Genomic DNA, 21,573 nt, shown 5'->3' with positions numbered 1-21,573 from the left:
AGAAGATGAAGAATGGTTTGCCCCGGTAGAGAAGATGAAGAATGGTTTGCCCCGGTAGAGAAGATGAAGAATGGTTTGTCCCGGTAGAGAAAATGAAGAATGGTTTGCCCCGGTAGAGAAGATGAAGAATGGTTTGCCCCGGTAGAGAAGATGAAGAATGGTTTGCCCCGGTAGAGAAGACGAAGAATGGTTTGCCCAGGGAGAGAAGACGAAGAATGGTTTGTCCCGGTAGAGAAGATGAAGAATGGTTTGTCCCGGTAGAGAAGATGAAGAATGGTTTGCCCCGGTAGAGAAGATGAAGAATGGTTTCCCCCGGTAGAGAAGATGAAGAATGGTTTCCCCCGGTACAGAAGATGAAGAATGGTTTGTCCCGGTAGAGAAGATGAAGAATGGTTTGTCCCGGTAGAGAAGATGAAGAATGGTTTGCCCCGGTATGGTTTGTCCCGGTAGAGAAGATGAAGAATGGTTTGTCCCGGTAGAGAAGATGAAGAATGGTTTGTCCCGGTAGAGAAGATGAAGAATGGTTTGCCCCGGTATGGTTTGTCCCGTTAGAAAAGATGCAGAATGGTTTGCCCCGGTAGAGAAGATGAAGAATGGTTTGCCCAGGGAGAGAAGATGAAGAATGGTTTGTCCCGGTAGAGAAGATGAAGAATGGTTTGCCCCGGTAGAGAAGATGAAGAATGGTTTCCCCCGGTAGAGAAGATGAAGAATGGTTTGACCCGGTAGAGAAGATGAAGAATGGTTTGCCCCGGTAGAGAAGATGAAGAATGGTTTCCCCCGGTAGAGAAGATGAAGAATGGTTTCCCCCGGTAGAGAAGATGAAGAATGGTTTGCCCCGGTAGAGAAGATGAAGAATGGTTTGCCCCGGTAGAGAAGATGAAGAATGGTTTGCCCCGGTAGAAAAGATGAAGAATGGTTTGCCCCGGTAGAGAAGATGAAGAATGGTTTGCCCCGGTAGAGAAGACGAAGAATGGTTTGCCCCGGTAGAGAAGATGAAAAATGGTTTGTCCCGGTAGAGAAGATGAAGAATGGTTTGCCCCGGTAGAGAAGATGAAGAATGGTTTGTCCCGGTAGAGAAGATGAAGAATGGTTTCCCCCGGTAGAGAAGATGAAGAATGGTTTGACCCGGTAGAGAAGATGAAGAATGGTTTGCCCCGGTAGAGAAGATGAAGAATGGTTTCCCCCGGTAGAGAAGATGAAGAATGGTTTCCCCCGGTAGAGAAGATGAAGAATGGTTTGCCCCGGTAGAGAAGATGAAGAATGGTTTGCCCCGGTAGAGAAGATGAAGAATGGTTTGCCCCGGTAGAAAAGATGAAGAATGGTTTGCCCCGGTAGAGAAGATGAAGAATGGTTTGCCCCGGTAGAGAAGACGAAGAATGGTTTGCCCCGGTAGAGAAGATGAAAAATGGTTTGTCCCGGTAGAGAAGATGAAGAATGGTTTGCCCCGGTAGAGAAGATGAAGAATGGTTTGTCCCGGTAGAGAAGATGAAGAATGGTTTCCCCCGGTACAGAAGATGAAGAATGGTTTGTCCCGGTAGAGAAGATGAAGAATGGTTTGTCCCGGTAGAGAAGATGAAGAATGGTTTGCCCCAGTATGGTTTGTCCCGGTAGAGAAGATGAAGAATGGTTTGTCCCGGTAGAGAAGATGAAGAATGGTTTGTCCCGGTAGAGAAGATGAAGAATGGTTTGCCCCGGTATGGTTTGTCCCGTTAGAGAAGATGCAGAATGGTTTGCCCCGGTAGAGAAGATGAAGAATGGTTTGCCCCGGTAGAGAAGACGAAGAATGGTTTGCCCAGGGAGAGAAGATGAAGAATGGTTTGTCCCGGTAGAGAAGATGAAGAATGGTTTGCCCCGGTAGAGAAGATGAAGAATGGTTTCCCCCGGTAGAGAAGATGAAGAATGGTTTCCCCCGGTAGAGAAGATGAAGAATGGTTTGCCCCGGTAGAGAAGATGAAGAATGGTTTGTCCCGGTAGAGAAGATGAAGAATGGTTTCCCCCGGTAGAGAAGATGAAGAATGGTTTGCCCCGGTAGAGAAGATGAAGAATGGTTTGCCCCGGTAGAGAAGATGAAGAATGGTTTGTCCCGGTAGAGAAGACGAAGATTGGTTTGCCCAGGTAGAGAAGATGAAGAATGGTTTGCCCCGGTAGAGAAGATGAAGAATGGTTTGCCCCGGTAGAGAAGATGAAGAATGGTTTGTCCCGGTAGAGAAGAAGAAGAATGGTTTGCCCCAGTAGAGAAGATGAAGAATGGTTTGTCCCGGTAGAGAAGATGAAGAATGGTTTGTCCCGGTAGAGAAGATGAAGAATGGTTTGCCCCGGTAGAGAAGATGAAGAATGGTTTGTCCCGGTAGAGAAGATGAAGAATGGTTTGTCCCGGTAGAGAAGATGAAGAATGGTTTGCCCCGGTATGGTTTGTCCCGGTAGAGAAGATGAAGAATGGTTTGTCCCGGTAGAGAAGATGAAGAATGGTTTGCCCCGGTATGGTTTGTCCCGTTAGAGAAGATGCAGAATGGTTTGCCCCGGTAGAGAAGATGAAGAATGGTTTGCCCCGGTAGAGAAGACGAAGAATGGTTTGCCCAGGGAGAGAAGACAAAGAATGGTTTGTCCCGGTAGAGAAGATGAAGAATGGTTTGTCCCGGTAGAGAAGATGAAGAATGGTTTGCCCCGGTAGAGAAGATGAAGAATGGTTTGTCCCGGTAGAGAAGATGAAGAATGGTTTGTCCCGGTAGAGAAGATGAAGAATGGTTTGTCCCGGTAGAGAAGATGAAGAATGGTTTGTCCCGGTAGAGAAGATGAAGAATCGTTTGCCCCGGTATGGTTTGTCCCGGTAGAGAAGATGAAGAATGGTTTGTCCCGGTAGAGAAGATGAAGAATGGTTTGTCCCGGTAGAGAAGATGAAGAATGGTTTGCCCCGGTATGGTTTGTCCCGTTAGAGAAGATGCAGAATGGTTTGCCCTGGTAGAGAAGATGAAGAATGGTTTGCCCCGGTAGAGAAGACGAAGAATGGTTTGCCCAGGGAGAGAAGACGAAGAATGGTTTCCCCCGGTAGAGAAGATGAAGAATGGTTTGTCCCGGTAGAGAAGATGAAGAATGGTTTCCCCCGGTAGAGAAGATGAAGAATGGTTTGTCCCGGTAGAGAAGATGAAGAATGGTTTGCCCCGGTAGAGAAGATGAAGAATGGTTTGCCCCGGTAGAGAAGATGAAGAATGGTTTGCCCCGGTAGAGAAGACGAAGAATGGTTTGCCCCGGTAGAGAAGATGAAAAATGGTTTGTCCCGGTAGAGAAGACGAAGATTGGTTTGCCCAGGTAGAGAAGATGAAGAATGGTTTGCCCAGGTAGAGAAGATGAAGAATGGTTTGCCCCGGTAGAGAAGATGAAGAGTGGTTTGCCCCGGTAGAGAAGATGAAGAGTGGTTTGCCCCGGTAGAGAAGATGAAGAATGGTTTGTCCCGGTAGAGAAGATGAAGAATGGTTTGCCCCAGTAGAGAAGATGAAGAATGGTTTGTCCCGGTAGAGAAGATGAAGAATGGTTTGTCCCGGTAGAGAAGATGAAGAATGGTTTGTCCCGGTAGAGAAGATGAAGAATGGTTTGTTCCGGTAGGGAAGATGAAGAATGGTTTGCCCCGGTAGAGAAGACGAAGAATGGTTTGCCCCGGTAGAGAAGACGAAAAATGGTTTGCCCCGGTAGAGAAGACTAAGAATGGTTTGCCCCGGTAGAGAAGATGAAGAATGGTTTGCCCCGGTAGAGAAGATGAAGAATGGTTTGCCCCGGTAGAGAAGACGAAGAATGGTTTGCCCCGGTAGAGGAGATGAAGAATGGTTTGTCCCGGTAGAGAAGATGAAGAATGGTTTGCCCTGGTAGAGAAGATGAAGAATGGTTTGCCCCGGTATGGGTTGTCCCGGTAGAGAAGATGAAGAATGGTTTGCCCCGGTAGAGAAGATGAAGAATGGTTTGCTCCGGTAGAGAAGATGAAGAATGGTTTGCCCCGGTAGAGAAGATGAAGAATGGTTTGTCCAGATATGGTTTGTCCCGGTAGAGAAGATGAAGAATGGTTTGCCCCGGTAGAGAAGATGAAGAATGGTTTGCCCCGGTAGAGAAGATGAAGAGTGGTTTGCCCCGGTAGAGAAGATGAAGAATGGTTTGCCCCGGTAGAGAAGACGAAGAATGGTTTGCCCCGGTAGAGGAGATGAAGAATGGTTTGTCCCGGTAGAGAAGATGAAGAATGGTTTGCCCCGGTAGAGAAGATGAAGAATGGTTTGCCCCGGTATGGGTTGTCCCGGTAGAGAAGATGAAGAATGGTTTGCTCCGGTAGAGAAGATGAAGAATGGTTTGCCCCGGGAGAGAAGATGAAGAATGGTTTGCCCAGATATGGTTTGTCCCGGTAGAGAAGATGAAGAATGGTTTGCCCCGGTAGAGAAGATGAAGAATGGTTTGCCCCGGTAGAGAAGATTAAGAGTGGTTTGCCCCGGTAGAGAAGATGAAGAATGGTTTGCCCCGGTAGAGAAGATGAAGAATGGTTTGCCCCGGTAGAGGAGATGAAGAATGGTTTGTCCCGGTAGAGAAGATGAAGAATGGTTTGCCCCGGTAGAGAAGATGAAGAATGGTTTGCCCCGGTAGAGGAGATGAAGAATGGTTTGCCCCGGTAGAGAAGATGAAGAATGGTTTGTCCCGGTAGAGAAGATGAAGAATGGTTTGCCCCGGTAGAGAAGATGAAGAATGGTTTGCCCCGGTAGAGAAGACGAAGAATGGTTTGCCCCGGTAGAGGAGATGAAGAATGGTTTGTCCCGGTAGAGAAGATGAAGAATGGTTTGCCCTGGTAGAGAAGATGAAGAATGGTTTGCCCCGGTATGGGTTGTCCCGGTAGAGAAGATGAAGAATGGTTTGCTCCGGTAGAGAAGATGAAGAATGGTTTGCCCCGGTAGAGAAGATGAAGAATGGTTTGTCCCGGTATAGAAGATGAAGAATGGTTTGCCCCGGTAGAGAAGATGAAGAATGGTTTGCCCCGGTAGAGGAGATGAAGAATGGTTTGCCCCGGTAGAGAAGATGAAGAATGGTTTGCCCCGGTAGAGAAGATGAAGAATAGTTTGCCCCGGTATGGGTTGTCCCGGTAGAGGAGATGAAGAATGGTTTGCCCCGGTAGAGAAGACGAAGAATGGTTTGCCCAGGTAGAGAAGATGAAGAATGGTTTGCCCCGGTAGAGCAGCTGAAGAATAGTTTGCCCCGGTATGGGTTGTCCCGGTAGAGGAGATGAAGAATGGTTTGCCCCGGTAGAGAAGACGAAGAATGGTTTGCCCAGGTAGAGAAGATGAAGAGTGGTTTGCCCCGGTAGAGAAGACGAAGAATGGTTTGCCCCGGTAGAGAAGACGAAGAATGGTTTGCCCCGGTAGAGAAGATGAAGAATGGTCTGGTAGAGAAGATGAAGAATGGTTTGCCACGGTAGAGAAGATGAAGAATGGTTTGCCCCGGTATAGAAGACGAAGAATGGTTTGCCCTGGTAGAGAAGATGAAGAATGGTCTGGTAGAGAAGATGAAGAATGGTTTGCCACGGTAGAGAAGATGAAGAATGGTTTGCCCCGGTAGAGAAGAATGGTTTGCCCCGGTAGAGAAGACGAAGAATGGTTTGCCCCGGTAGAGAAGAATGGTTTGCCCCGGTAGAGAAGACGAAGAATGGTTTGCCCCGGTAGAGAAGAATGGTTTGCCCCGGTAGAGAAGACGAAGAATGGTTTGCCCCGGTAGAGAAGATGAAGAATGGTTTGCCCCGGTAGAGAAGATGAAGAATGGTTTGTCCCGGTAGAGAAGATGAAGAATGGTTTGCCCCGGTAGAGAAGATGAAGAATGGTTTGTCCCGGTAGAGAAGATGAAGAATGGTTTGTCCCGGTAGAGAAGACGAAGAATGGTTTCCCCCGGTAGAGAAGATGAAGAATGGTTTCCCCCGGTAGAGAAGATGAAGAATGGTTTGCCCCGGTAGAGAAGACGAAGAATGGTTTGTCCCGGTAGAGAAGATGAAGAATGGTTTGTCCCGGTAGAAAAGATGTAGAATGGTTTGCCCTGGTAGAGAAGATGATGAATGGTTTGTCTCGTTAGAGAAGATGAAGAATGGTTTGTCCCAGTAGAGAAGATGAAGAATGGTTTGCCCCAGTAGAGAAGATGAAGAATGGTTTGTCCCGGTAGAGAAGATGAAGAATGGTTTGTCCCGGTAGAAAAGATGAAGAATGGTTTGTCCCGGTAGAGAAGATGAAGAATGGTTTGCCCTGGTAGAGAAGAATGGTTTGTCCCGGTAGAGAAGATGAAGAATGGTTTGCCCCGGTAGAGAAGAATGGTTTGTCCCGGTAGAGAAGACGAAGAATGGTTTGTCCCGGTAGAGAAGATGAAGAATGGTTTGCCCCCGTAGAGAAGATGAAGAATGGTTTGCCCCGGTAGAGAAGATGAAGAATGGTTTGTCCCGGTAGAGAAGATGAAGAATGGTTTGCCCCGGTAGAGAAGAATGGTTTGTCCCGGTAGAGAAGAAGAAGAATGGTTTGCCCCCGTAGAGAAGATGAAGAATGGTTTGCCCCGGTAGAGAAGACGAAGAATGGTTTGCCCCGGTAGAGGAGATGAAGAATGGTTTGCCCGGGTATAGAAGATGAAGAATGGTTTGCCCGGGTATAGAAGATGAAGAATGGTTTGTCCCGGTAGAGGAGATGAAGAATGGTTTGCCCCGGTAGAGAAGATGAAAAATGGTTTGCCCCGGTAGAGGAGATGAAGAATGGTTTGCCCGGGTATAGAAGATGAAGAATGGTTTGCCCGGGTATAGAAGATGAAGAATGGTTTGCCCCGGTAGAGAAGATGAAGAATGGTTTGCCCCGGTATGGTTTGTCCCGATAGAGAAGATGAAGAATGGTTTCCCCCGGTAGAGAAGATGAAGAATGGTTTGCCCCGGTAGAGAAGACGAAGAATGGTTTGCCCCGGTAGAGAAGACAAAGAATGGTTTGTCCCGATAGAGAAGATGAAGAATGGTTTCCCCCGGTAGAGAAGATGAAGAATGGTTTGCCCCGGTAGAGAAGACGAAGAATGGTTTGCCCCGGTAGAGAAGACAAAGAATGGTTTGCCCCGGTAGAGAAGATGAAGAATGGTTTGCCCCGGTATGGGTTGTCCCGGTAGAGAAGATGAAGAATGGTTTGTCCCGGTAGAGAAGATGAAGAATGGTTTGTCCCGGTAGAGAAGATGAAGAATGGTTTGCCCCGGTAGAGAAGATGAAGAATGGTTTGTCCCGGTAGAGAAGATGAAGAATGGTTTGTCCCGGTCCACCAGTGGGATATTATTGCTCCTCCAGTCGCTTCACCTGCGGTCAGGTGTTCACGGAGGCCTGGAGCTCCGAGGTCGTCGCCATGATCCCTAGCAGCGTGTTGTAGATCCAGGAGGGTCTGCTGGTGTTTTCTTCTCTTTCAGCGGCTCAATGCACTCGCTCACTTCTCGTTGTACTGCTGCGATCTCAGAGCGAACAGTAGCCAGTGAAGAGTTTTGAGGAAGATGTTGCTTCTAGAGAGTCCATCATGGCTGCAAAAGTTGGCTGCTAAGCGGGCGTTCATGTTAGCCTCCGGGGCTTTGCTGCGCCTGCTCTCGACGCTTCTGTTTTCTGACGAGTCCATGACATTGTGGATGAAAAAAAGTTTCAAAAATAAATCGGAAGAATCTGTTGATGTCTTGTCGCTGTTTTCTGTGGTTATAGTTCGCAAAAATATGATATAAAATGAGTCACAATTCCAGGAGCCGCAGACAAACTCGATTCTCATTTCTGTACAGTATGAACATGAACTCCTCAGATGAACTGACCAACTTCTAAACTCTTCTCTGAGGAACATCTCTGCGTCTGGCAGCTGATAAAAACATGTCTAAAGTCCACCATCAACACTGTTGCTGGAGCCATTCTTGCAGGTTCTGTTGTTGTAAAACATATTCTGTCGACGGTAATGGACGACCTATGATGACGAATCTGCTTTTAAGGGGAGTCCCATTTCTAAGTCCTCAGATGAACCTCATTCCTTAGTTTTGAGGATTGATCTTGAGGACTGAGGAAGACTGCTGAGGAGATGAATGTAATTGGACCTAAAGTCAGTTCAGACATAAGGACATTGGTCTGGTGCAGTTCAAGAAAAGCAAGAAAGATCATCACGCTTTTCTGGTAGAGAAATTATAGTCTGTGTTCATCACTAAATCCATATTTTGGAAATTGTGACATTCAGAGGAAAATACCTTTAAATGACTAATGTGAAATAAATACAGTATTAAGTAATACAGTAAGTATTTGATACACCCCTGGTTTTTGAAGTTTTCTCACTTAAAGCATGTAGAGTCAGTCATTTGTATCAAAGTTACTCTTCAACTGTGAGGACAGAATCTAGAACAAAAATGCAGAAAAATCAGATGATTTTTAAACAATTAATTTCCATTTAATTGCATGACATAAGTATTTGATACATCAGACGAACAGAACTCAATATTTGCTACAGAAACCTTTGTTTACAATAACAGAGATCAGACGTTTTCTGTAGTTCTTCAGCAGGTTTGCACCACTCCTCCATACAGACCTTCTCCAGAGCCTTCAGGTTTCAGGGCTGTCTCTGGGCAACACGGGCTTTCAGCTCTCTCCAAAGATGTTCAATAGGATTCAGGTCTGGAGACTGGCTAGGCCACTCCAGGACCTTGAGATGCTTCCTACGGAGCCACTCCTTCGTCGCCCTGGCTGTGTGTTTGGTGTCGTTGTCATGCACTGCAGGATTTTAATCCATGACGGCGGAGTGTGTTACTGATGGTTTTCTTTGAGACTGTGGTCCCAGCTCTACTCAGGTCACTGACCAGGTCCTGCCATGTAGTTCTGGGCTCATCCCTCACTGTCCTCATGATCCTTGATGCCCCACGAGGAGAGATCTTGCATGGAGCTTCCAGACCGAGGGAGATCGACCGTCGTCTTGAACTTCTTCCATTTTCTGATAATTGCACCAACAGTTGTTCTTCTCACCGAGCTGCTGGTCTATTGTCCTGTAGTCCATCCCAGCCTTGTGCAGGTCTACAGTTGGATCCCTGATGTCCTTGCACAGCTCTCTGGTCTTGGCCATTGTGGAGAGGTTGGAGTGTGTGGACAGGTGTCTTTTCTACAGGTGATGAGTTCAAACAGGTGCAGTTAAAGCAGGTAATGAGTGGAGAACAGCTTCTTAAAGAAGAACTAACAGGTCTGAGCCTAAATTCTTACTGGTTGATGGACCATCAAATACTAATGTCATGCAATACAATGGAAATTAATGATTTAAAAATCATCAACTGTGATTTTCTGCATTTTAGTTTTAGATTCTGTCCTTCAAAGTTGAACCTTTGATACAAATGACAGACTCTACATGCTTTGTAAGAGAGAAAACTTCAAAAATGTATCAAATACTTGTTCTCTCCACTGTAAATGTCTAAATCAATATCCAAATACGTGTATATTATATTTTAAAAAAGCAAACTACCTGAAACTCTTTCACCAGGTTGTCGGTTCGCTTCCAGGTCGGGAGGATGACCTTCATGTGTGGAGTGTGTATGTTCTCCTCGTGTTGTGTGGGTTTACTCCGGACACTCCGGTTTCCTCCCACAGTCCAAAAACATACAGAGGTTGATTGAGAACTTGGGGAAAATAAGTCCGTATGTGTCTTTGTGTTCCCTGAGACAGACTGGCCTCCTGTCCAGGATGTCCCCGCCTCTCGCCCCTAAACTCTGGGATAGACTCTAATCTATTTCTTCATGCTGTATTTCAGTTATTTTCCAGAATGCTTCTTTCCATCATAGTCAAATACACCCCAGGTGTGTCATTATTAGGTAATATAATATGTTTGGATGTAGAGACATTAAGGGGAATACAAGTTAGAAAATATATTAAATACTGTAAAACAGATAAATAAAGAGTATTTCCTAATTCTCTATTCTATGGAATACCATGAGTGACACAATTAGTGAATAATAAAGTGTTTGTAAATAACCACATCCAGGGGAAAAGACTATTAAATGGCTATTGTGAGATAAATACATGCATAAATGTGTATTTCTGGTATTCCATACATCTAAACACGTTCTTTCTGTTTCTCTCATCGCCCCCTACTGTCCAGAGTCACAAACAACATATCTGTCCATCATTGATATCAGACAAACATTTGCTGTTTACATTACATCTTCTGTCTGTTTCTTTTTTAACAAATAAACATGTTTCCTGTCATCATACTTCAATATTCACTTTTCTTTTCAGTCATTTGTTTTACTTTGTTTCTGAGCGATTAGTTAATAATTTTCTCATGTAGTTAATCCTGCCATTAAAGCTCGTTCTTACATTTTGAACTCGTCATATTCTCTATTGTTGATTCTTCTGGGATCCGCTCTGATGCCTTCACTGCTCAGGATGTCTCCCACAAATGTCAGTTCCTTCACTCCAAGCTGTCATTTCTCCTTATTCAGCTTCAAATATGTATTTCTGTTCACTTCAAGAACGTTAACAGTCTCATGTCATGTTCAGCGCTTGTGTCGTCCATTTATTATTATTTCCGTCTCTTTCCAGGGGCTCATAGATGGTGTGTGTTGTCTTGTCAAACACCTCAGATACTGAAACTATGACAAACATCCTTTGAATTTATATTTGCTTTATGAACTGTTGGATTTATAGTTTTATAGTGAGACGAGTGCAACACATGCGTATTTATATTACGTTTATGGAATAAAAGTGTTTCCTGTTTACATACATATAGTCATCATGTGATACTGAAAGTGTGTTTTTCAAGGAGATGCTCAGATCACATGAGGAAAACCTGCTCTTGCTGAGCTTCAATTCAAACCTGTTCAGCTTCTGGTGGATCATTTTAATATGTTATCAAAACAAGCCTATATTTTCTAAATTGTCTAAAATAACTGATGAACACTCGTGTATAAAACTCATCATGTTGTCGTAAATGAACAAGAATCATCAGTGTGTAGAAAGAGAAACATGTGTGTGAATACTTTAATATCCAGACATGTAACAACAAACATTGTTGATGCGTCTCTGATGTGAACTTCTCAGTGTGTACATTTTTAGTGTAAGTACATGAGGCCCCTGATGGTCGTCCTACCAGCTCTCATGCTGTCTTCACTCTTCCTGGACAGGAAGGATTCCCCCCAGTGAGCTGGCATATCGCACACGCCTGCTGGGTCACTTCCTGGCCTGGCTTCTTGGCTGTTACGTGACTGGCTTGGTCAGATCCTGCTTCTACGCCACTGAGAGAGTCGGACGGAAGAAAACTCTCAAGTTCTATCGCTACGATGTCTGGGCTGAATTACAGAACTTGGCTTTCAGGTGAACACAAGTGAAGGAACATTGCTGATGACGTCACAACTACAGTGTCCTGTACACGAGGACCGACATGAAAGTCATTCAATTATCTCAAGATTTAAAGGCTTGAAGTCTTGAGTCTGTGCTCGTTGTGTTCAATCAATCGACCACTGATCATAATCAGCAGATATCTGGGAACTGGGGTTTGTTTCAGATCAAAATAAATGATGACTGGCGGCTCATACTTTACCTCTTCCCACCTGCACAGGCTCTGCACAGGTGCACGGGAACAAACGACAACAAACATGTCTGCTGTGTAAAGGTTTTAAACTGTGTGTGAGACCTATGTGAAGTTCACTTGCTGCTCATGGAAACGTAAATATACCTCGAGGAGGAAGCATTTTAAAATGATCCTGAAAGAAACTGGCAGCCAATGAAGAGTTTTAAGAATCAGAGAAATGTGAGTTCTTCTACTAGAGCGGCTCAGAATTCTCGCTGCAGAGTTTTGATTTAACTGCAGGCGAGACAGATGCTTCTTAAAATGTTGAACATGTCTGTGGGTTATTTTTCCTCTTCTTCTTTTGCTTCCTTTTTCTTCAGCCTGAAGTCTTTTATAACGTTCTCCACTCAGCAACTCTAAGTCTCATGTGTTTGTGCGACTTTTAGAAATCACGTTTCTAAATGCCAGCTGGAAGAGTTGAGTGCAGACGAGGTCGCGTCCCTCCCCAGTACAAGCGTCGTCTCCCGCCTTCGCTTCGTTCCAGAGACGGGTGGAATGAGAGCGATCACTGGGGTCATGGGGGTGAAGGTCAAAACACAGGTACAAATGTGTTTCACCTCTTGTTGATCCTCACTTGCACACATGGATGTGATGTTTATTGTTGGTCTCATCCTTCATGTCCAGTTTCACAGGATCTTCACGACTTACATGCAGTCTTGCTCGCCCTCGTGCGAGAGTCTCCGTCTCTCCTCGGCTCCACAGTTTGGGGAAAGAGCGACATTCACCGAGTTCTGTCCTCCTTCCTGCCATTGAAGGACAACAGAGCCGAACCCTTTTACTTTGTTAAGGTATCTTTGCTACACCTGGAGACATTGACTTAAAACATTATTTAAAGAGATCATTGGTAGATATCGGCTTATTAACTTGTATCTTTGGTACATTTTATTTCTAAATATATCATTTTCATTTGCAGGACTTGTAAATGGGGAGTCTGTGTAATTGCATCTGACATGTATACAGTATATAAAAGTAAAAATGTATTTGTAAATGCCAAAATACAATTTAGAAATATTAAATCGCTCGTACAACCATTAAATATTTTCAGATCACCCTCTGTGCATGTACACATAATTATGAGACAAAAATAAGCCCATAGTTACTAAGTATATATATATCATCAGTGTTGGGAGTAAAGGTTTGCTGTAACAAAAGCGTCTTTTTACTTCTATTTTTTACGAGATGCTTTTTATATCCATACATGATAGAAAGTTAGAACTCTATGTTATTACTTTAAAAGTGAATGAAGAATGGATACGTGAGTTGAACATCTGCATCTGCCACAAAAATGACCATCAGTGCATTTAATCTTTTATTTCTATTTGTTTTATTCATTTATTGTTCTTACCTTTTTGTGTGATTTGTTTAATCACAGCATCCAAACTTACACTGACCCGTACACTTGTACAAATGTTTCTCTCTTACAAAAACTTTCCCTATTAAAAAGTAAAGAAACTGGGTTGTTTTTGAAAGAAGTAACAAGTAATTGTAACTAAGTTACTATTTTAAAGTAAGTCGCCCAACACTATTCATGATGTTACATTTCAGAGAAATTATTAATTTGTTTGTAACGAGGGACAAACATTCTGACTGTTTCCTGTGTGTAAATATGACATGATTATAAATAATATAACATTATTGATTTTAGTGATGTTTGTCTATTAAAACAAGGCGTGTTTAAGATGTTTTTACATGACATTTATAACCAAATATTTATGGATTTGAAAATGAGCACAAAAGAGAAAAAAAGCTTCAACATTAGATTATTTTTTAACCTTTAACTCTGTTTGTGTTTTCACCTGAACAAGGCGGTTGTTAGTGGAGGTCATGACCCTCACAAGAAGCTTCAAGAGGTCATAGGTCAAGTGCTTTCATCAGTCGAGGACATGGTTTTCAACGTACGAACTTTTGCCAAAATCTGGGCCGACTCGGAAGAAGGTCTTCGTAAGACTTTTGTGCGAGAGGTGAGTTTACTGATCACAGAAACACAATGAAGTCAGAACTACATTAAATGAAGCATTAAATGTTCTTTTTATTTTCGTGTTGTGTCGTTGTGTATCTGAAGCGACTCATTTGTGTTGTGGAAACAGGCGACTATCATCCACGGAGCTGCAGGAACAGCCAACATGAAGAACTTTGTTGCGTCGCTGCAGAAAAGCAAGAAAGCTCATCACACTGTTCTGGTAGAGAAGGTAAGAATGACCTTGAAAGTATTTTCTTCATCGTAGTTTTCATTTTCTCCGGCTGTTACGCTGCATTTATCTGGAAACTATACAATAAGTCTGTGTTCGTCACTTCATCTTTATTTCTTCCAGCATTTCTCCACAGACGATTGTGTGAAAGAGCAGCTGGACTTCTTCACTGGGTTGTTGTCTGGGACCATCGTTGAGTACAGGAGGAGGTTAGTGTTCATTTTTAACTTTTCTTTCTGTTCAGACAGATTCAGTATCGACGGATGTGAGAGAAGCAGACGTGGACAGAAGAATGTTCTTGTCATTGTTGGACAGATGTTGAATTTTAACCTTAAATAATACTCATTATTTTAATAAATGCTTGGTCAAGAATCACTGACGTGTTCTGAGGGGATGTTTGTAGCCTCCATGTTTTCTGGCTTGATTTTCTCATCTTTACTTTACAACCTAAGATCAGATCTTCTTTGTCCTCCAGAATGTACCGTCAAGGTCAAGGTATTCCTCGAGGCTCTGTGGTGTCTAGTCTGCTCCGCTGCCTCTACTATGGTCACATGGAGAACACGCTGTTTCAAGATCTTCCTAAAGACAAAGTGTCCGTTTGTCGTGAAGTTGACAGATGTCATTGTGTCGTGTCGCCAGCAGGGGGAGCCAGTTCCGTATAACAACCTTTCTTTCTGTGTCTGCAGATGTTTGATGAGGCTGGTCGATGATTTCCTGTTGATTACAACAGACAAATGTCGAGCAGAGTCTTTTCTAACGTGAGTTTGACTTTTTACATCAACCATTTGAACCAAATATAAACGTCTCATCTTTTTCACCAGGACTTTGCTCTCCGGGGTGCAGGAGTACGGACTTGTCGTCGACCACCAGAACATGGTGACCAACTTCCAAACGTCACCAGGTCCCCATCCTACCATTGACGCCCTGCCCCGTCTCTGTCTCTTCCCCTGGTGTGGTTTGCTGTTGGACACTCAGTCGCTGCACGTGCACAGGGATTATTCAAGGTGTGGCTTCGACTATTTTCACTTCTACGATTCATAAAGTGTGTTTGAAGCAACATTCTGCTGAGTAACTGTGTGTGTTCAAAAAAGAGAACGAACCTGCTCAGCTCATACATTAGTGTGTAAGGTTGAAATATATTTGTTCTCACAGTTACAGATCTTCGTCTCTGCTACAGCCCCACACTGGGCTCTGACACATCAGCAACAGAGGAGAAGAAACTGATGATTGTCCTCACAGGTGATTGTATCTCTTCATGGACGTCAAGGTTTGGAAAGATCACTTCAGACACATGTAGCTCTGTGAGGTTAAAGTTCACTTCAGACACATGTAGCTCTGTGAGGTTAAAGTTCACTTCAGACATAGGTTTGCTACTGAATTTCGGTTCTTTTGTGGCTCGACTGAAATAGTAGCGATTATCAAAACATGCTTCATATTTTTCGGCTCCTATGTGAGATAAAAACTTAATTCTGTTCGTAAATAATTCAACATCTTTTATCTCATCATTTAAAGGTAAATGTAAGAAATATAAACTTGTCTCAAAGAAAATATTAAAGTTTATTTCTTTGAGTCTTAAATAATGTATGTTATGTGTGTTTTAGAATGTTTCTAACTATTAAAATTCTTATGAACATATAATTATAATTAAATGAATGCTAAAAGATGATCAAATATAAAGTAAGAGAATAATAAAGTATACTCTGCTTGATGCTAAGAACTTTTGTTCCTGCACACAATCAACATTCATGCAAACTGATTACTGAGACCAGCTCAACTCAGGTTAGAGTCAAATCACCGGTAGAATAAACATTTGTGTCTGTCTAGTAAAGGAACTCAAATCTCTTTCCTGTCTAATGAGTTCTGCGCATTCGTTTGATCCAAGGAAGAGTGACATTTTAGAATTAAGACAGTCAATTTATTAATAACAAAGTATGATTACCAAAGTAGGCCTAACAAGACCTTAAATACAACAGTTAAACAAAGAAATGCAAATTATTCAAATTGTTCAGATTGTTCAGAAATACCACAGTTCCAGCGCTTGGTCCAGTCTCTGTCAGTCATCCTGGCTCACCCAGGTCCTCCCAGAGAGTGGCACTTAATCTTTAGATCGTCTCGTCTTTTAAAGCCAAGACACTCAAGACACTCCCAGAACCAAATATGACTCCATAATGAACAACAGATGTTGTTTGATCTGATCACTAATCTAAACAAAGAATCTCCTGACCTCCTTCACACCTGTTATCTCCAACCAGGTTCGTGGACCATAAATTCCGTGTCTTGATACTTCAAAAGTCGCGAACATCCTTGTCTAAACAATCACAACATTTGTTACTGTGGCTTTATCCTTCCTCCCCCAATACATACAGTATGTTATCTTCACAGTCACCTTTAAGCCATGTCACCAAGGGCCATAAAAGTTAAGACACAGTTGGCCAGAGCCCCTGAGCCCTGAAACTTCATAACCCCTGCTGTGAGGAAGAGAGTGGTCGTAAAACACAACACAGGATGTTTAAGATCTGAACGAGAGATGACATTATCAATGTTTAACAGTTGATTACACAAAGGACATACATTCAACTCATCAATGGATACACCTATAGGAAAGTAATTTAGAATATGTCTTCACTAGCAACCACACCTGAAGATGTGCACAAAAGGACCAACGCAGCCGGTGAGACCCCAGGTTGGAAGTGAAGACCAGAACCAACGCCCATGAGTGTGAGCTCCGCCCGTGAACATTTGAATTATTAGATTAAATGAGACAACAGGCAACTGTTCCAGCGGGACACCGCTTCATTGTCCTGCGCTGATTCGCTAGCTAAACCTAGCACTCAACCAATAGGATTGACCATTGAGCCAGACTCCCGCCTCCAGACTGAACGCTTGCACCCGCCTCTCTCTTCGTCCGACGAGGACGCCGACTCCCGACTGGGGAATACACACCATAGGGACTCTATTCGGTTAAAAAAACGTTTTTGCTTGTGATTTTCATATCAAAAGTTTTTTAAGAAATAATTTAGGATATTATAACAAGTATTCAGGCTTGACGAGGTGAGCACAAAGAGTGTGTTCATTGCGTTGGTGTTGGTAAAGTCCATTGGACTGATAAAAAATAAAAATATCAGGGTGATCTATGAGATGCCCAGACAACAGTAGCCCAAAGGACAGGTAACATAAACACGATCTTATGTGTCCTCTAGGGGAGGTTGATGTATGAATGGAATGAATGAACAGTGGACAGGATTGGTGACAATGATGTTCATCATTTGGGGATTCTTGGTACCATGTCCTGTTGTAAGAATGGGGGATGCCCCGATAACCGACACCGGAGGATATAAAAAAATCAATTTAAGTGAATGTCCTGACCTGGATGAGTAGACAGACGTACACAAAAGATAAGTTTCATCAAACACATTCCCCTATCCGAAGAAACACACGGATCAATACATGGGGAAAATCCCCATTTCTTTTTACCTTAATAAAATATTCATGGTCAGAGCTACTCCTGAATGAAGGTTATTTGTGTGTAGGTTGAAGAAGATGGACCTGGAGGACGTTGGAGAAGATGGACTGGGCTTGGGACATGGACGAAGAGGACCAACTTGAATACGAGGAGGAACAGTCGGACCCACTGAGGAGGAACAGTCAGAACGACTGAAGATGACGAGGATGGACTGGACGACTGAGCACGACGAGGGAAAGATGAAAGACTACTTCAGAATGGGGCCCGAATCTTATGTTGCATACATATTGCAGGCAGACTATTATAGTTTCGGTCATACATATAGCGTGTGCAGGTGCATGATAATGATGTATTGTTTGTAAGATGATAAATATTTGATAAAAGAAGTTATTGATAAAATGTTGCTGCGGAACAATCACTATTTAGCAGATTGAGAAAGAAAATTATTGGTTGAAGTTTTTCAATTTTTTCTCTAAAGCATACAAGGTGAATGTGATCCAGACCGGTGCTTTGGTTGTTTTGGGATGTTCTGAATCAACCTCTAATCTATCCAGCACTCAGCAACAAGCTCTAGCTTTCTCTCTGGTAGTTGCAAAGAGAGTGATCCTGAGTGAATGGAAATCACCATCTCCACCTTCCTTCATAAAATGGCTCAATGATATGCCACCTATTGTTGCTGTTCCTCTAGAGGGAGTTTAGTGAACTCTCTGACCTCCTTGTAAATACTTCTTCTTTTTTTTTGCAGCATTGAAAATGTTAACTTATATATATATATATATTTTTTCTTTTGTGGTCTGGCACTTGGTTTTTCTTGTTTTGATGTTTCTTATTGTCCTGTTGGTTTTATTTTTTCTGTCTTTTACATATATAATATAATTTACTATATATATATATATATATATATATATATATTTTTGTTTGTTACTCTGTACTGTCTTTTTTGTCTGAAATGAAAATAAAATTTGTAAAAAAAAAAGAAAATTGAGAAAGAGTTGTTAGATTAAAATTGTTATAAACATATACGCCATACTTAAATGAATGCTAAAAGGATAATCAAATATAAAGTAAGACAATAATAAAATATACTCATGCATACTGATACTGAGTGGAGACCAGCTCAACTCACGTTAGAGTCAAATCACTGGTAGAATACCACACCTGCCTGGCAACCACACCTGAAGATGTGCACAAAAGGTCAAGGACAAACTGAGCCGGTGAGACCCCAGGTTGGAAGTGAAGACAGGAACCAACGCATAGCGAGTGTGACCTCCGCCTGGGAACATTTGAATTATTAGATTACAGGAGACAACAGGCAAGCTCTCCCAGCGGGACACCGGGAATCAGAACTTGAAAGAACGATACGGCCGGAAGACCCGAACCCCTGGTCGGGGAAATGGATGTAAATAGCGCAAGCTTCCCGTAGCTCGACGCTATTCTGTTCTGGACTGTCAATTTGTTGAGTCGCAAGAAGAAGGACGCCTGGTCGATCGTGAAAGAAGCTTGTATTTCTTTTGCTTGGAAGTGGTAAATAGACAACCTGAACATACAACATACATATTGTTCCTTTCCTCCACAAATCGAAGTATAACACCTGGGACGGGAGTGACCGGTGTCTGTGCGCAGACTTCGTGCTTGACTTTAAACAACAAAACTGAACTCGGTTTTTATACAAGCAAACATCTACAATCAAAGTATTGACGTCAGAGCTAGATTATATGTACGAGAGTGGGGAGTTCTAGTGAATCCAGCTCGAGTACATGCTCTGTTGATTCAAGAGATAGAGTTGCGGCTCATGTGACGTCCTTTTGTTATAGGCCCGTCCCATGACAGTCACGTGGCGGGCCGAGGGACACCCCGACGTTCATTCGGTTCTGACAGAACATTATTCAGCTTGGAGTCGCGGTATTACTTCATTCCAGATGGCAGAGGGAAGTAATCAGGTGGGGCTATGCGCTCTAGTTAGCCTGTCAACCCCCGCATTTTTTAGGGATTCTCTGGGCAAACGTTGCGAAACAGGAGAAGTTATCCTGTCTAAAAAATTAGGTCTCTAGACCTGCTGAAGAAGGTGATAGAGCCGGTTCCAACAGCAGAGATGATGAGCGGGTTTTACTCCTGGTACTTCCTTGTGCCAAAGAAGACTGGTGGATGGAGGCCCATACTGGACCTCAGCTATTTGAACAAGTTTATAGCTACCCGCCCATTTCGTATGTTGACAGTAAAGGACTGCTGACAGGTGTAAGTCCAGGGGATTGGATCACATCTATTGACCTGACCAACGCATCATTTGAAGTTTCGATAGTCAAATACTTGCGTTTCGCCCTCGAGGATCAAGTGTGTCAATACACTTGACTCCCGTTCGGCTACTCTCTGGCACCCAGGACCTTCAACAAGTGTGTGGAGGCAGCACTGGAACCAATGAGAGCAAGTGGGGTGAGGATCTTGGAAGCTTGGCGTCATGTGATCACAGCAGGCGCTGTTATGTCCCTCCTGGGGCTCATGACAGTAGCTCACAAGGCGGTGCGGCTGGGCTTGCTGCATATAAGGGAGCTCCAGAGATGGTTTGGTTGTCTTAAGCTAGATCCAAAGCAAGACCAGGGTCAGGTTTTGCAGGACATCAAATTTCGGAACTCTCTAGCCGACCTCAGACGGAGAGTTCCATTAGGTTGTGTCCTTCATTACACTCAGGTGTTCACAGACGCATCTCTAACAGGATGGGGAGGCATCTCAGGTCAGATCTACGCCAGTGTAGATACACATGAACTGGATAGAGTTGAAAGCAATTCACAACATTCTGCTTCACCTCTCTCCCCAACTGTCACAGTCCAATGTCCTAGTGATATCAGACAGCTCCACCGCCGTGAATCGCTCTGCTTGCCCCCTACTAGGCGTTCCCTACTGTTCGCCTTCCCTCCTCTGTGACTCCTCCTCCCCTTGGTTTGGAGAGCAAAGCAGGAGAGTAAACAAGGAACGTTCCAAACCTTAGGAGCAACAGCCTGGAAGGATTTCTCTCCTCTGGTCCTGAATCGTGTGCGAGGAACCATCAGTAGATTCTGATCCAGAGACCTCGGAGCCCGAGCTGGGGTGTAAGTCTGGATCAGATCACCGATGGAAGGTCTGACCATGAATAGATCTGAAAGTAAGAACCAGAATTTTAAAATTGATCCTAAAAGAAACTGGAAGCCAGTGAAGAGATTTAAGAATCGGAAAAATGTGAGTTCTTCTACTAGAGCGGGTCAGAATTCTCGCTGCAGAGTTCTGAATCAACTGCAGGCGAGACAGATCCTTCTTGTTTAGACATAAAAACAAATGGTTGCAATAGTATGGATTACAAGCTCCAGATCATGTTGTGATAACATTTTCCTAAGTTTAGAGATTTTTCTCAGTTGAAACAGTTTCTGGTCAGTTTTCTGCAGTGTTGAACTAGAGACATGTCTTTATCAAATACAACACCCAGGTTTCTCAGGCTCAGTTTGACAGACTGACAAAAGTCACCCAAGTACTGACTCAACCCTGGAATCTTATCATCAGGAGCAATCACCAAAGTTTCAGTTCTACGTCATTGGTGCTCCGCCCTCCAACGGCTTCGCTATGGGTTTACCCCGAGGCACCGCCTCGTCTCTGAGAAAGCTTAATGAACTCGCCACCCAGCAGGGGGCAGTCCCTTCCTATAAAGGCGGGAAGCACCCGCCGCACTTCCTCCTTTTTCAACTCAGCGAGAAAGCTCCTGACAGTGGAATGTAATGATGGCGAATTAATATTGAAGTGAACCATGTGTGCACGAAGACTCCCTGAAGAGGAGACACACATGTCTGCTTCGTTTTGCCTAGAGGCCCAAATCACACGTGATGATTATGTGGCCTTCCGAGCGCTTCCCACGGCTTTTGACAGTGTTGGGAAGCGTTCGAGGCTTGTCGACCCACGCCGCCTCAGATCATGATTATGATCAACACAGGACTGCCGTGTTGTTTAAGAAAACAACACGGCAGTCCTGTGCGCTGCACTCGACAAGCTCACGTTCCAACGTGTTGGGCCCTGATGAGTCGAGCTGAGTCGTCCATCGGTCATGAACAGATGTCGACGAGGAGGACGACTGGCTCGCTGCATGGAGTCGACCATGAGGTATGCGAGAGCGATCAGGTGAGTATCTCTTGCAGGTCTCATGGCCCTCCTGCAGCGCACTCGACGGGTTCACTTGAGAGGTATTAGTGTGCATGTGGCTCCGCCTGTGAGTGTGACGTATTCACAGGCGTCATTAGAGACTTTCGCCGCTAATGCTAAGCTAACATGCTCCGCCGTTCATAGACGGCGAGAGTTTCCTCTCAGAACACAGTTC

The 21,573-nt window shown here is 43.8% G+C and overlaps 2 protein-coding genes across 2 annotated transcripts in view; one reads left to right on the top strand and one right to left on the bottom strand.

Annotated features, from left to right (window-relative positions):
* The window catches only part of LOC148085107 (NLR family CARD domain-containing protein 3-like), a 78,729-nt gene that overhangs the window by 25,893 nt on the left and 31,263 nt on the right, over positions 1 to 21,573 (bottom strand). The gene's annotated exons all lie outside the window — the stretch shown is intronic.
* LOC148085109 (telomerase reverse transcriptase-like) lies at positions 11,084 to 14,818 on the top strand. The gene is made up of 9 exons (XM_087785494.1): positions 11,084 to 11,157; positions 11,237 to 11,332; positions 11,975 to 12,128; positions 13,394 to 13,549; positions 13,676 to 13,777; positions 13,901 to 13,986; positions 14,253 to 14,369; positions 14,464 to 14,535; positions 14,599 to 14,818. The coding sequence occupies exons 1-9, from the start codon at positions 11,084 to 11,086 to the stop codon at positions 14,816 to 14,818; spliced, it is 1,077 nt and encodes a 358-aa protein (XP_087641620.1).

This window comes from Callionymus lyra, chromosome 2 (assembly GCF_982586985.1).
Source record: "Callionymus lyra chromosome 2, fCalLyr1.hap1.1, whole genome shotgun sequence".
In the NCBI taxonomy this organism is placed as follows: Eukaryota; Metazoa; Chordata; class Actinopteri; order Syngnathiformes; family Callionymidae; genus Callionymus; species Callionymus lyra.
This window is presented reverse-complemented; position numbering and strand designations above follow the sequence as displayed.

Coding starts and splice junctions, on each gene's coding strand:
- LOC148085109 (XM_087785494.1), top strand. CDS start 11,084: ATGAGGCCCCTGATGGTCGTCCTACCAGCTCTCATGCTGTCTTCACTC. Junction 13,778..13,900: donor ACACTGTTCTGGTAGAGAAG/GTAAGAATGACC, acceptor TATTTCTTCCAG/CATTTCTCCACAGACGATTG. Junction 14,536..14,598: donor CGAGCAGAGTCTTTTCTAAC/GTGAGTTTGACT, acceptor CTTTTTCACCAG/GACTTTGCTCTCCGGGGTGC.